Raw genomic sequence first — 14,717 nt, forward strand, 5'->3', positions numbered from 1 at the left:
ACCACCAAGAGCCACCCAGCCAAACTGAGCAATCGGGGGAGAAGGGCCTTGGTCACTCTGACAGAGCTCCTAAGTTCCTCTGTGGAGCAGCACTCTACCGATCAGGCCTTTATGTTAGAATGGCCAGACGGAAGCCACTTTGGGACAAGTCTGTAATGTTCATTTAGTGGCCTGGCCAGAGGCCAGACTTGAACCCGATCGAACATCTCTGGAGAGACCTGAAAATAGCTGTGCAGCGAGGCTCCGATCAAACCTGACAGAGCTTGAGAGGATCTGCTGAGATCGCTGTCAAAGGTTCTTCAACAAATTTCTAAATAATGGTCTGAATACTTTTCAAAATGTGATATGATATGATGGGGTTTTTTTGCAAACGTTTCTAACCCTGTTTTTGCTTTGTCATTATGGGGTATTGTGTGTAAATCGTTTTCTTTTTTTTTTGCTCCTCAATCAATTTTAGAATAAGGCTGTAACGTAAATACATTTGGAAAAAGTCAAGGGGTCTGAATACTTTCCGAATGCACTGTATGGCCAGGACATCTGTTTGGTGAGCAGGCCTAAGCTTAATGATTCTGATAAAATAAATATTTTTGCATATTTTCAGTGTGGAACCGGTCTATGTTTAGAGGGGTAATAACCTAGGCTAACCAATTCTAAATGCCACTATCAGTTGACAAAGTAGGGTCGTCACTGACGTTAGTTACCACAGCCACAGTCATAAACCCTGCCTGTTTCTACAATTGTGTTTCTTAAAATCTGATTTTGAACCTAATCCTTAACCCACTGTTCCCGGGCGTCGAAGACATGGATGTCGATTAAGGCAGCCCCTCCGCACCTCTCTGATTCAGAGGGGTTGGTTTAAATGTGGAAGACACATTTCAGTTGAAGGCATTCAGTTGTACAGCTGACTAGGTATTCCCCCTTTCCCTAACCTTAAGTCCACAAACACACACAGTCCCTGAAGCTGAGAGGAGCAGGGATAACACTGTGCTGACAGGGATGCCCTTATCTCTCTTTCGTATTCTGCCCAATGACATGACACTTGTCAGCTCACAGACACCTCATATTGTCTCTCTCCCACTCTGGCATGATGGGAAAATAAGTGTTTTACAGAGAGGGAGAGAGGGCGAGTAAGGTGAACAGAGGGACTCTTGGCACTGCTCTGGAAACTAATTTTGTGCTCCATGGACATGCCCTTTAATCAATTACAAATATTTGTAGATGCTGCTGCCTCTCCTCTCTCCCTCCCCCTCTTTCTTTAATGAGTAGGGGCATGTGTACCAAAACGTTTGTGCTTTTTTGATACGATAACATGACAAACGGTCCGTTATTACAATTTGTTCAGTTCTTCTATCAAATGTGTCACACATTTGGAAATCAACTAATGGAAAGGCGTTCCCAAAAACCAGTGGGCATTCGTTTAGATTTTTGCCAGACCTTGAAAGTGGTCTCCTGATGTGGTATCAAATGTTTTTTGTCACATGCTTTGTAAACAACAGGTGTCGACTGACAGCGAAATGCCTACTCCTTTTTCATCCATGCAGAGTTAAAGAAAGTGACACAAGGAATAAATACACAGTGAATAACAATAACATGTTGTAGCAGGTTCAAGGGTGTGGGGTTTCCACGTCACCAAGTTCAATAACAAAACATGCACCATGATGCAAATGAGAAGTTTATTAGGGATTTTTGTACACCAATTACTTCAGTCCACAAGCCGTTCTCGTTGTCCGTTCCGTTCTCCAGGGGTAATCCTAAAACAGCCAATCCGACAATCCAGGTCACAAAGGATAATCTCACAGATATTGTTCTCTCTTCTCCCACTCTTCATAAATCAAGTTTTTCTCTCCATTCTCTGCCTATTTTTGCAGGCCGCTTCCTCTTATCCGCCAGTGCTCCCTGGCTTAATGATACACAGGCTCGCCTTGTTGGGGCAGGAAGGGGAGGACCATCATCAGTGAATTTCATAAAATAAAGTAGTGAAACAAAAGTTATCCTTCTTAGATAAAACTATACTAATTATATTCACGTCACCAAATCATTCATCAAAACACACTGTTTTACAATGAAGGTGTACAGTAGTCAGTTCTTGACACAAACCTGTGCACCTGGCACCTACTACCATGGCCCGTTCAAAGGTACTAAATATTTTGTCTTGTCCATTCACCCTCTGAATGGCGCACATACAAAATCCATATCTCAATTGTTTCAAGGCTTAAAAATCCTTCTCTAACCTGTCTCCTCCTTCATCTACGCTGATTTGAAGTGGATTTAACGAGTGACATCAATAAGGGATGATAGCTTTCACCTGTATTCACCTGATCAGTCTCTGTCATGGAACGAGCAGATGTTGCATACACTCAGTGTATAAGCATTGTTGTGGGCTTAATTTCAGATGGTGTTTTTTTTCAGGTTTTCACTCTCAAATCACACTTTTGTAATAGAAAAACAACACGAAGTATCGTGATATTTAACTTGGTATCGAAGTCAAAATTCTGGTAGGTGCAGCAGATAGCCTAGCAGTTAGAATCCCGGGTCTGATGGGAGAAATCTGTCGAAGTGAGCTGGCAACAGCAGGGTTGCAGGTGTCAAATGCCAATGTCTGCTGTTGTTCCCATCAAATCAATGAAGCCCATTTATTTTCTAAAGCCCATTTTACAACAGCAGTTGTCACAAAGTGCTATACAGATACCCAGCCTGAAACGTCGAAGAGCAAGCAATGCAGATGTAGAAGCACAGTGGCTAGGAAAGGAAGAGAGAGAACACAGATGTCTGCGTGAGGGTGATGGTAATGCACTCCGTACGAGCTGCATCCTAAAGATGTGTCATTATTCACAATACACACAAACGAAAACTGGTCAGGAAATGCCCAGGCTGCGTGAGGCCTTGTGGGGGTTTTGATATTAGTCGACTTAGCCCAGCCCAAAGACGAGGACCACTTCATGGGGTTCCTATGGCTGGGTAAAGTGGGTGAAGGCTTTTGAAATGGTGTACTTTTTCATGTTTAACACACACACACACACACAAACACCCTCTCATCCGCCTTCTTTCCAATAATAAAGCTTTTGACAACGTAACTACACACTAAGTCAGAGATGGAAGTGATTGTTTCTTTTCTTGTTGAATGTTTTGTCTGGTGATTTTCGATTGACACACACTGTGCCCTGCTTCTCTTCTGTGAGACTGTCACACACACATCACAACGCAGTGACTCAACATGCTGTGATTCATCTCCGCATCAAACACACACACACACACATGCGGCCCCCTGGACTGATTGTCTCAAACAGACACCTGTGTGTGGGTGCATATTTGGCTTTGTATTTGGTTGTAAGGACAAACTGTGCAGCTTCATTGTAAAAGTGACATTGCTGCAGGCTGCTGTGTCCTCCCTGCTTTTTCAAGATTGCATTGCTGTGTGTAGATCCATATCACAACTGAACCGAAAACGAATGGAATGATTGTGTAGGATTTATAAACCTGTCTGGCTTTGTATATTCTGTTATCTCCTTGTATACTATAGAACTGTTAAGATGCTGAGTACAAATAAAGTGAAATGCCCAATTTATACCAGCCCAGCATACATATACAGATAGTCTGTGTGAGTGTGTTTTAGATCATGCTGATGATTTTAGGTTAGCTATACTGTATTGTAGAATGGAAGCACACACACAAGCACATCATCTCTTGCACCACACTTATCTCTCCCTCCCTCTCTCCAGATTTCTCAGAACTTGGGGAAGATGTACAGTGAGATGATATTTGTGCATGGCTTCGTCCACTGTGACCCCCACCCAGGCAACGTGTTGGTGAGGAGGTGTCCCAACACCAAGAAGACTGAGATTGTCTTACTGGACCACGGCCTGTATCAGGTAAGACGATGGGGGGTGAGTGTGTGTGTGTGTGTGTTCGGGTGTATATTTTGTAACAGGATCAGGCCCTCTATCAGATGAGGCATTTGAGGTTCTAGCCAGGCTGATGGAGGAACCTGGAAAAACAGCATTAATCACATTACACCTAATTTTTACCGGACATCCTGGGTCATCAGTATAGACATACACACGCAAGTAGAGAGTAGCACAGTCATGAACATTCTCACACACACACTGACCAGTGGAGGCTCCTCAGAGGAGGAAGGGGAGGACCATCCTCAGTGAATTTCATAAAAATTAAAGTAGTGAAACAAAAGTTATCCTTCTTAGATAAAACTATACTAATTATATTCACGTCACCAAATCATTCATCAAAACGCACTGTTTTACAATGAAGGTGTACAGTAGTCTCAACAATACTCTCTGGGACAGCACCATGGTATAGCCAGAGGACAGATATTTTCCGTTCTCTGGGTACATTGAAGTCGATGTAAAACCTAGGAGGCTCATTGTTCTCACCCCCTTCCATAGACTTGCACAGTAATTATGACAACTTCTGGAGGACGTCCTCCAACCAGTCAGAGCTCTTGCAGGATGAACTGACATGTTGTCCACCCAATCAAAGGATCAGAGAATTAATCTAGCACTGAAAGCATAAGCTACAGCTATCTAGCACTGCAGTGCATAAAATGTGGTGAGTAGTTACAGTTTTGAACAAATGAAATTCTTCAAAAATGGAGGAGAGCGAATGGAACTAGCTATTTTAGCCTACTTAACCTGTTGCATCTCTAGGGGCGCTATTTCATTTTTGGATAAAAAACGTTCCCGTTTTAAGCGCGATATTTTGGAGGGATATTATGTTAGCTAGCTGGCTATGGCTAACAAATCAAACTTTGTCACATGTGCCAAATACAACATGTGTAGACCTTACTGTGAAATGCATACTTACAAGCCCTTAACCAACAGTGCAATTCAAGAAGGAGTTAAGAAAATACTTACCAAATAAACTAAAGTTAAATATAATAAAAAAGTAACACAATAAAATTACAATAACAAGGCTATATGCAGGGGGTACCGGTACCGAGTCAATGTACATGGTAGTCGAAGTAATTTGTAAGTCATTTGGGGGCGGTTGTCAATGTAAATAGTCCAGTTGCCATTTTATTAATTGTTCAGGAGTCTTATGACTTGGGGGTAGAAGCTATTAAGGAGCCTTTTGGTCCTAGACTTGACGCTCCGTTACCGCTTGCCATACGGTAGCAGAGAAAACAGTCTATGACGTGGGTGGCTGGAGTCTCTGACATTGTTTTGGGCTTTCCTCTGACACCGCCAAGTATATAGGTCCTGGATGGCAGGAAGCTTGTCCCCAGTGATGTACTGGGCCGTGCGCACTACCCTCTGTAGCATCTTTCAGTCCGATGCCGAATAGTAGCCATCAGGAAGCTCTTGATGGTGCAGCTGTAGATCTTTTTGAGGATCTGGGGACCCATGCCAAATCATTTCAGTCTCCTGAGGGGGAAAAGGTGTTGTCGTGCCCTCTTAACGACTGTCTTGGTTTGTTTGGACTATGATACTACGTTGGTGATGTGGACACCAAGGAACTTGAAGCTCTCAACCTGCTCCACTACAGCCCCATCGATGAGAATTGGGGCCTGTTTGGCCCACCTTTTCCTGTAGTCCACAATCCGCTCCTTTGTCTTGGTCCCATTGAGGGAGAGGTTGTTGTCCTGGCACCAAACTTCCAGGTCTCTGACCTCCCTATAGGCCGTCTCATTGTTGTATGCACTGTTGCGTTGTCAGCAAACTTAATGATGATGTTGGAGTCGTGTTTGGCCACACAGTCGTGGGTGAACAGGGAGTACAGGAGGTGACTAAGTACACACCCCAACAGATGTGTTGTTGACAGATGTGTTGTTTAGGTGGTATGCAAATTGCAGTGGGTCTAGGGTATCTGGGAGGATGCTGTTGATGTGAGCCATGACCGGCCTTTCAAAGCACTTCATGGCTACAGACGGGAGTGCTACGTGGTGGTAATCATTTAGGCAGGTTACCTTCGCTTCCTTGGGCACCGGGACTATGGTGGTCTGCTTGCAACATGTTGGTATTACAGACTCCGTCAGGGAGAGGTTGAAAATGTCAGTGAAGACACTTGCCAGTTGGTCCGCACATGCTTTGAGTACACACGCTGCTTTGTGAATGTTGACCTATTTTAAAGGTCTTGCTCACATCAGTTACCAAGAGCGTCATCACACAGTCGTCCAGAACAGCTGGTGCTCTCATGCATGCTTCAGTGTTGCTTGCCTTGAAGCGAGCATAAAAGGCATTAAGCTCATCTGGTAGGCGTGCGTCGCTTGGCAGCTCGCATCTGGGTTTCTATTTCTAGTCCGTAATAGTTTTCAAGCCCTGCCACAGCTGATGAGCGTCAGAGCCAGTGTAGTAGGATTTAATCTTAATCCTGTATTGACGCTTTGCATGTTTGATGGTTCGTCTGAGGGCATAGCGGGATTTCTTTTCAGCTTCCGGATTAGTGTCCCGCACCTTGAAAGCGGCAGCTCTAGCCTTTAGCTCGATTTCGGATGTTGCCTGTAATCCATGGCTTCTGGTTGGGATATGTACGTACGGTCACTGGGGACGAAGTCGTCTACACTTATTGATGAAGCCGATGACTGAGGTGGTATTCTCCTCAATGCCTTACCTCCTTGCTTCATGTATACAGATTGTTCTATTGTATTATTGACTGTACATTTGTTTATGCCATGTGTAATACTGTGTTTTGTCGCACTGCTTTGCTTTATTTTGGCAAGGTCGCAGTTGTAAATGAGAACTTGTTCTCAACTGGGCTACCTGGTTAAATAAAGGTAAAATAAATAAAATCCCGTAACATATTCATCTGTTTTAATGTCCCGTTGGTAGGATAATCTTGATCATAGGTCCTCGGTTTTATTTTCCAATGATTGCACGTTGGCTAACATTGGAAGTCTTCCAAGTCTAGGTAAGCTTTTGGTTTGATTAATTTATTGCCACCAGGGCCCTAGTAGCTATGCTGACAATAACGTTAGCTAATATGGTAACAATGATGTAGGCTGTGTGTAGCAGTTAGCGGTTATGCAATAGAGGTTTGGCTTGGAAAGGTTTTTTCGACCTGGTCAGACAGCTGTTATCTTGTGCAATGTAGTACGAAAGGAAAAGGTGAGAGGATGAGAGGGCGTAGATGCGAGAAGGAATTATGTAATGAACAAAGTGATAATTTTTATGTGGCTGCCATGAGTGAATTGTGTTTTCGGGATAGGGATGTATTCATTCCGCTGATTCTGTTGAAAAACGTTTCTTAAACGGAAGCAAACGGGGATGAATGTACCTGAATTTGTCCAATAGAATCTCTCGTTTGCAACTGTTGTACTAAAGATTACACACTAGATCAGCTAGGTGCTGGCAAGAGTGTGCAAGGCGGCATTGAATGTGTCACTGTCTCACACCTTGATTACGCACATTTGTCTATCGACCGGTTGTAGCAACTTCATGATGGTTATGGGGAAAATTTGAGTATCATGTAGTAAGTAGCCTAACTAAACCTTTCGACATTGAGCTGGATGAATGGAATATGAATGACAGTCATCCTATATGTTGTAATAGAAATAAGGCCGCGCTCACAAAAAAATAAAAATAACATCCTCCCTCATCTTAAACGGCACCAACCGGCACTGACATACATTCACGCTAGAGCAGACTGAAAGCTTTTCAATAAACTGCAAAGATGTGCTTCACCATCAGACAAATCCAGCAGCATGTTTGACAGTCACACACACACACACACACACACACACACACAGGTGTGCCATGCATACAAATCCCTGGGCCTCTGTCAGCCCAGGATGGTAGATGTAGTGGTTGTAAGTGCAATCATGAAGATCATTTGGTGATGAATATGCTCCTCTGATGCTGGCTTATGAAAGGATGAACAAGAAAGAGAGCGTGAGAGTGAAATAGAAAGAGAGAGAACCCACTCTCCTCCTCTCTTCCTTCCTTTGACCATAATGGAACCAATTTAGCAGTAATGAGTTGAGATCTGAGCCTGGCTTTGGACAGAATGTTAATTCTCAGCTTGTGTGTTATTTCTATTGGGGGCAATTTTTCCATGTTACACGCTGCTTTCATGTTAATGGTGTGTGTGTGTGTGTGTGTGTGTGTGTGTGTTTGTTTGTTTGTGTGTTAATCATGTGGTAGTCTCAAAGTGCTGCTGTGCTTCATTGGTATGCTAATGAGCAAGTGTTCCTTTGATGGGGATTGGCTGAGCTTTTTACTCTGTAAATACAGCGAGGAGGAGAGCTTGGTTAATGCATCAGGACGCTCTTGTCGTGCGCTTGTACACATGCACATACACACACATACTCACACATTATCACTTATATATATACACACACTCACACACACACACGAATAGAGTAATAGCCGCCTTAATGCATCAGAATGATTGTCTTATCTTTCACTCTCTTGCTCGCTCGCGCGTACACAGACACACACTTAGTCATGAATACTTTTAATTTCACAGGTACTGTTTTTAGAGTTGAATTTTAAGTCTCACTGTTTTAGATAGACTCAGTGAGAACTGGACTACTGGTGCATTTTTAAGCCCCTGTACTTTCTTTTCCCTCCAGATCCTGCTGCCAGACTTCCGGCTAAGCTATTGTCGTCTGTGGCAGTCCCTGATTAAGGGGGACCTGAATGGGATCGAGAGGTACAGCCGACGCCTGGGTGCGGGGGACCTCTACCCCCTCTTCGCCTGTGTCCTCACTGCACGCTCCTGGACCTCTGTCAATGCTGGCATCGGCAACACCCCCGTCACACACTCTGAGGTACCCATTCTCACTCGTGCCCAGACACACACACACGAGGTGGTGTAGACACACACACAGTCCGAAGCTCTGTACACACGCACATGCTGGCATACACACTCGTCACACTCTGAGGTACACACACAGTTCACACCATACACACAGAGGTAAACGCATACGCATTTTTTTGTGTATGTGTTTCTGTGTGCGTTCATGCATGCATATGTGTGGGACCGGGACCAAGTAGGAGTGTGTCTATGGGTGGTAGAGTGCCATCTGTGGAGTGATGGGGACTGTTATGCAACACAGGGACGGGTAACACACTAGTATGTACTGCCAGAATAGTACATGCATAATAATTATGATAGCAAAGCTATTTGCTATAATACTGTTTATCAGAACACAACAAACTAGAAGCTCTTAGCCCAGCAGATACCCAACATGTACAATCGCAACCTCCAAGGAGAGCACATTTATGACACCACATTGTGTTCTGTTTTGACTCGCTCGCTTGCTCTCTCACACACACCCTCCATCCCCTCTTCCAGTCAGACTACAAGGGGATGTTTGTCAGTAGTCTGCTCTGGTGTAATTAAGTGTAATTATAAAGTCAGGTTGGCAACATACAGCTCTGACACGGGCAGAAAGGGAGCCGCCGGCTCATTAGCATAAGAAAGAGGCGATAAGGACATTGCATTGGAGCCACACGATAATAGGCCCTGTGAAAGGGAGGGAGAGATGGAGTGGGAGAGAAAGATGGGGAGAGGGGAGGAAGAGACCATTTGATGGTGGTTTTTCAGTATGCACATTACAGGGCCTACTGTCTGAAAACGGCATTACTTTTTACAGTTTCAAAACAAGCCTTCGGCACATTACTGCTTGTGCCGCCAACTCAACTCAGATATTTCCCTTGAATCAACACCTTGTGTTAATTACTATTACAGGGCTACAGACTAACATGTTCCCCTGTTGTCACTGGTGACACTTACTTTTACATATGGCGACACCAAATAATAATCTTATGAAGTAATTCATAAGTATAATAAACACACTACTGAGGTATTCAAGAATTAAGTTTTTTATCTAACACGTCCAAGCAGGAATACACAATTCAAGATATTTTGATGTGCAACCGAATCCAGTGATTGTCATGAGTTTTGGGTTGTCAATTAGACGATATAGTTGCTATATTTTACTGTCAAAATAGGACTCGTACATCTTTATGTGCACTAACTAGTATCAGAGGCTAATTAATTTGGGGTTCAACAGCTGAGGAAGTGAAAACTCAAAGCGCATTAACTAGATCGCTAACTCTGAGCATAATACTCACTTCTAGTGTCCATGTATTCATCCAACAGTAAATGTAAAGACCTAAAAAAAAAAAAGTTGGAGTTGTAGGCTACTACCCATGAGACCTATAGACCTCCATATCTCAAAGCTATATGAAATATGTTGGTTGTAAAATAGTTGCTCTTGAGCTGAATATTGAGTGTTGAGAAAAAAATTATACTTCGACAGGAATGAAGGGGCGACGTTTCCAAAGCGTTGTTTTTCCCTCAATTGCATTTTGAAATGTTATACGATCAGACAATTTTTCCCTCGATAGGATGGGTGGAGGGGGGGTGGAGGGGGGCAAGAGAGTGGCTCGCTCATCACAGCAGCAGGCCCCAGCAAGGGCACAGGCAGGGCAGACACTTTCATTACAGGAATCATGAGGATAATGCACTTTACTGTTAGACTAAATCATGGTTTTAGCCACCCAAAAAATAGGACGTTTTGAGTGAGGTGAAAATGTAGAATGTGCTCTACCTTTATAGGCACCCTTTCCGTTTTTTACGATCCATGACCGTGGCTGTCTAACTGATGACAGCGTCGGAGCAGATGCCACGTTTATGTGTGAGCTCAGAATACCGGGCCGGCCCATCTTGGTAGGGAGGGCCTGCCGTTGTCCTCTGATCAGCCAAAGGCTCATTAAAGAATAGGACGTATAGTATAACAAAGAAATTGGGCAAAAAAAAAATGTCATATCTTAACAGGCCCATGTGCCTCTGGCCACGTCACCTTTTTCAATGTTTTATATTTATGTAAAAAAAAAATAACATTTTGTGTGTACAAATTGCGACAAGCCCACCCAACAAAACAATTGTCCAGCCCGTCTGGAATTTGCCAGAATTGTCAGATGGCCAAACCGCCTCTGGTTAAGTTGTCTACATTCTAAATGGGGCCGGAACACTACCACTGTCTGTGTTGTCAGTGTTAAAGATCAGTGATGATTTGTGTGGGTAGGAGGAGTTTGAGTGGCAGTTGACTAGAGTGTTGTTTCAAAAACAGTTAGAGGTCACTATCTCTCACCTCTCTCTATCCCGTCTGTCTCTCTGTCCTGTCTGTCTGGTGCTCTCATTACCATACTGATGAATTCATGCTGTTCACATCAATCTGCAAATGTGCCTGTTGTCTTTAAATTAATACATTTAAGAGGGTGTTTGTTAGCTTTGGGTCACAGTTGGTTTTAGCATCAACTTTGTTTAGCTTTTCAATACCGTATCAGCAAAATATTTAGCCAACAATGTTCTATTATTTTACTGAAAAGCCTTTTTACATTAGCAAATGAATCTGCTAATCCTTATATGCTGACAGAGAGGCATGGGGAAAGTTTGTATATGTTGGCATCTTTTTAAAGATGGTTGACATGACGAGCAAACTTATAAAATACAATCTTAGTGTTAGTCTTTCATAGGGCAATTCGGAGAAACCGATCGTAATGTTGGCGTGCATAGAAAAGAGTCGTGCGTGCATTCAGGTGCGCGCTCCACAATAGACAACCGTTGGCTCATTCTGTACAGAGCAACCCGGGGTATGACGCCATGTCATCTTGTAACTCCACATCAAACATGGTGATCCTAAACGTTGACACGCGTTTTACGATATGGAAATGTGACACGTTTGGACTCACAGGGGTTTGGCTTGTATGACATCAAAGCTGTATTTATTATAACCCGCAGCGTCTCATCTTTCAAAATACATCGAGTCCTCTTAATTTACAGCACTTCCCTCACTCAAGACATCAACAAATGTGCAAAACTTGCCTAATTAAGCAGGAGGGATTGGGGCAACTTCTTGTCGGGTCTCTTGCAGCTTTAAAGCTAATATCCTGCAATTCTACACGTTTTGCCGCGAGGCAGAGATAACTTTACAGTTTTAAAGCTTACATTACAGTGCATAAGAAGAAGTATTGAGTTGTAAAATGGATGACTGTTGGAGAAACGTTACTGTGGGTACCAATATCCATGTGAGCCTCCCAGACCCATGTTGCCCAGGTTTAAGAACATACATTCTAGATTAATAATATCACATTGTATTAAATTACACCCTCTAAACTTATTCCACAGATACCTTGGCCAACATGTGCTTAATATGTTAGTAATACTCATAAACATATGAAATATTACAGTACCAATCAAAATTTGACACACCTACTCATTCAAGTTTTTTTTATTTTTATTTTTTACTATTTTCTACATTGTAGAATAACAGTGTAGACATCAAAACTATGCAATAACACATATGGAATCATGTAGTAACCAAAAAAGTGTTAAACAAATCAAAATATATTTAGCCTTGGCCTTGACGACAGCTTTGCATATATATAATATTTTGATCTGGCAGTACCTTCCTTTGACCTACTTTGAGAACCCCTGGTGTAGCGCACTGTACACTCTGGAGAGAGGAGAGAATAAAAAATATATATATTTCACCTTTATTTAGCTAGGCAAGTCAGTTAAGAACAACTTCTGATTTAATGACAATGACAGCCTAGGAACAGTGGGTTAACTGCCTTGTTCAGGGGCAGAATGACAGATTTTTACCTTGCCAGCGCAGGGATTCGTTCTCGCAACCTTTCAGTCACTGGCCCAACGCTCTAACCACTAGGCTACCTGCCGCCCCAAGGGAGGAGAGAGATGGGAAGGGATGGAAATGGAAGGGGAGAGGAGGTAAGAATAGAGAATTTGGGGAGAGAAGAGTAATGATGAGGAGAGAAGAAGAGGAGGGGAAGGGAAGAGAGGTCAGCATACCTAGCTGGAGTGTATAGTTGTGCATTTAACGTCAGATCCCATCTGAAAGCGCAACATGTTGAACGTTAGGACATAGTAGTTATTCACTACTTCAATTGAGCCTTCCTATCGGAGAGAGAATAGATAAGAGCTCTGTTATAGCCACTAAATGTGTGTGTGTGTCTCAGTAATAAGCCTGGGTTCAGTGCTGTGGCTTTTCTACCAGGGCTGAGTGGGGCGCATAATAACAGAGGCAGGGAAAAACTGATGTAGAGAGAGCTTTCATCAGACGAAGGGAGGGAGAGAGAGAAAGGGGCAGAGAGAAAGGGAGGATCGATAATAGGAGAGGTAGGAGAGAAGTGGAGATTGAGGGTGGATAAATGAAAGAGGGAGGGGAAAAAAGAGAGGGAGAAATGGGCAAGAGCAGGGTGACGAGATCGTGAGACTGGACAGGCCCAGCAGTCATAAGGACAGACTCTCTCGATTTGATCTCTCCCTATGGCCCTGGCTCTATGTATCCAACTCTGTCTGATTGGCTGTCTTTCCTCATCTGTAAAAGTGAGTTCCAATGCAATGCATTTAGGCTTGGGTGATATATGTTTCGTTAATATATATATATGCATACACACACACACACGACCGTTCAAAAGTTTGGGGTCATTTAGAAATGTCCTTGTTTTTGAAAGAAAAGCAATTTTTGTCCATTTTTAAAATAACATCAACATTTCTTTTTTATTATATGTTTATTATTTTTTTTTTAAATAAAAAAAGACAGCAACATTGACATTCATTGTACTGTTGAATGGGATGGCCAATTTAGAGGACAAAACAAAACTTAACTCACCCATACACAAAATAAAACTAAATCCTATTAGGTGGTACATGTATAGGAAGACAGACAGCATATAGCCATTAAAAGCAGTGTTGTTAAGTCAAAAATAAATATTGAGTGGAGTACAGCACAGAGTAGCAGCATATCGTCAACCCAGTTATGAAGCGGGACTCGACCATTTATCCAGTATCGGCTGACATATTTTGTAGAACACTGGACTTCTATTGGAGGTATTGTATCGAATCTTTTCCATATGTATTACATTCCCTAAATCCCGTAAACACATTTCAAAGGTAGGTACAGTCTCCAATTTCCAAAATTGCAATATGAGCCTTTTCGCTAATAGAGTACAAAGAGAGACAGCCTTCCCTTCCTGGTTATTCCCATCAACTGTACCAAACAGAGCGACCAATGGGTCTGGGGCTATAACTATTGAAGGCTTTAGATAAGTAATAGAAAAAATGAGAGCCCAGTAAGCATGTAACTTAGGACATGTCCAGAATAAGTGGGTCAATGTCCCCTCATCCTGATTGCACCTCTCACACAGTGGTGTCCGGAAATATTTTATGCAGTTTCACTTTTGAGTAATGTAACCTGTATATCACCTTAAACTGTACAAGGTTGTGTCTGGCATTCCCTGAACTGTGGTTTATATTCCTGAAAGCCTCTACCCAGTCCTCCTCTGAGCTTTCTGAACCAAGTTCTTGTTCCCAAGCCCTTTTAGTGTCTGTGGATACCTCTATATGGGCCTGTAGCACATCATACAGTCTAGAGACCGACCCTTTTGAATGGGGTTTGACAAGGATCAGGCTATCTAATTACGTAGGATTATTTGGCTTAATGCCATACTGTGGGAAATGTGTCCTTAAGAAATTTCTGATTTGGAGGTATCTGAAAAAATGTGTTGTTGGCATGTTAAACTTACCCTGTAATATTTTAAATGAAGCTAACTGACCATCAATGTATAAGTTACCAATTGTTGTGAGCCCCTTCTCCCTCCACTGTGAAAACACCATATCATCCAATGCAGGGTGGAAAGCTTGATTCAGGCAAATTGGTCTCTCTATGTAAACAGTGGGTATGTTAAGAAAATACCTAATCTGTTTCCAGATCCTAAGCGTATGACAAATTA

The 14,717-nt window shown here is 42.7% G+C and overlaps 1 protein-coding gene across 1 annotated transcript in view; it reads left to right on the plus strand.

The window, feature by feature from the left end:
• Window positions 1-14,717, plus strand: part of adck1 (aarF domain containing kinase 1) — a 172,115-nt gene that overhangs the window by 133,051 nt on the left and 24,347 nt on the right. The window contains exons 8-9 of the mRNA XM_021573702.3: window positions 3,720-3,869; window positions 8,525-8,722. Of these exons, the coding sequence (XP_021429377.3) occupies window positions 3,720-3,869; window positions 8,525-8,722 (348 nt within the window). The remainder of the gene's footprint in view (window positions 1-3,719; window positions 3,870-8,524; window positions 8,723-14,717) is intronic.

The sequence above is a fragment of the Oncorhynchus mykiss genome, chromosome 19 (assembly GCF_057628025.1).
Source record: "Oncorhynchus mykiss isolate SJ-2025 chromosome 19, ASM5762802v1, whole genome shotgun sequence".
NCBI classification, from domain to species: domain Eukaryota; kingdom Metazoa; phylum Chordata; class Actinopteri; order Salmoniformes; family Salmonidae; genus Oncorhynchus; species Oncorhynchus mykiss.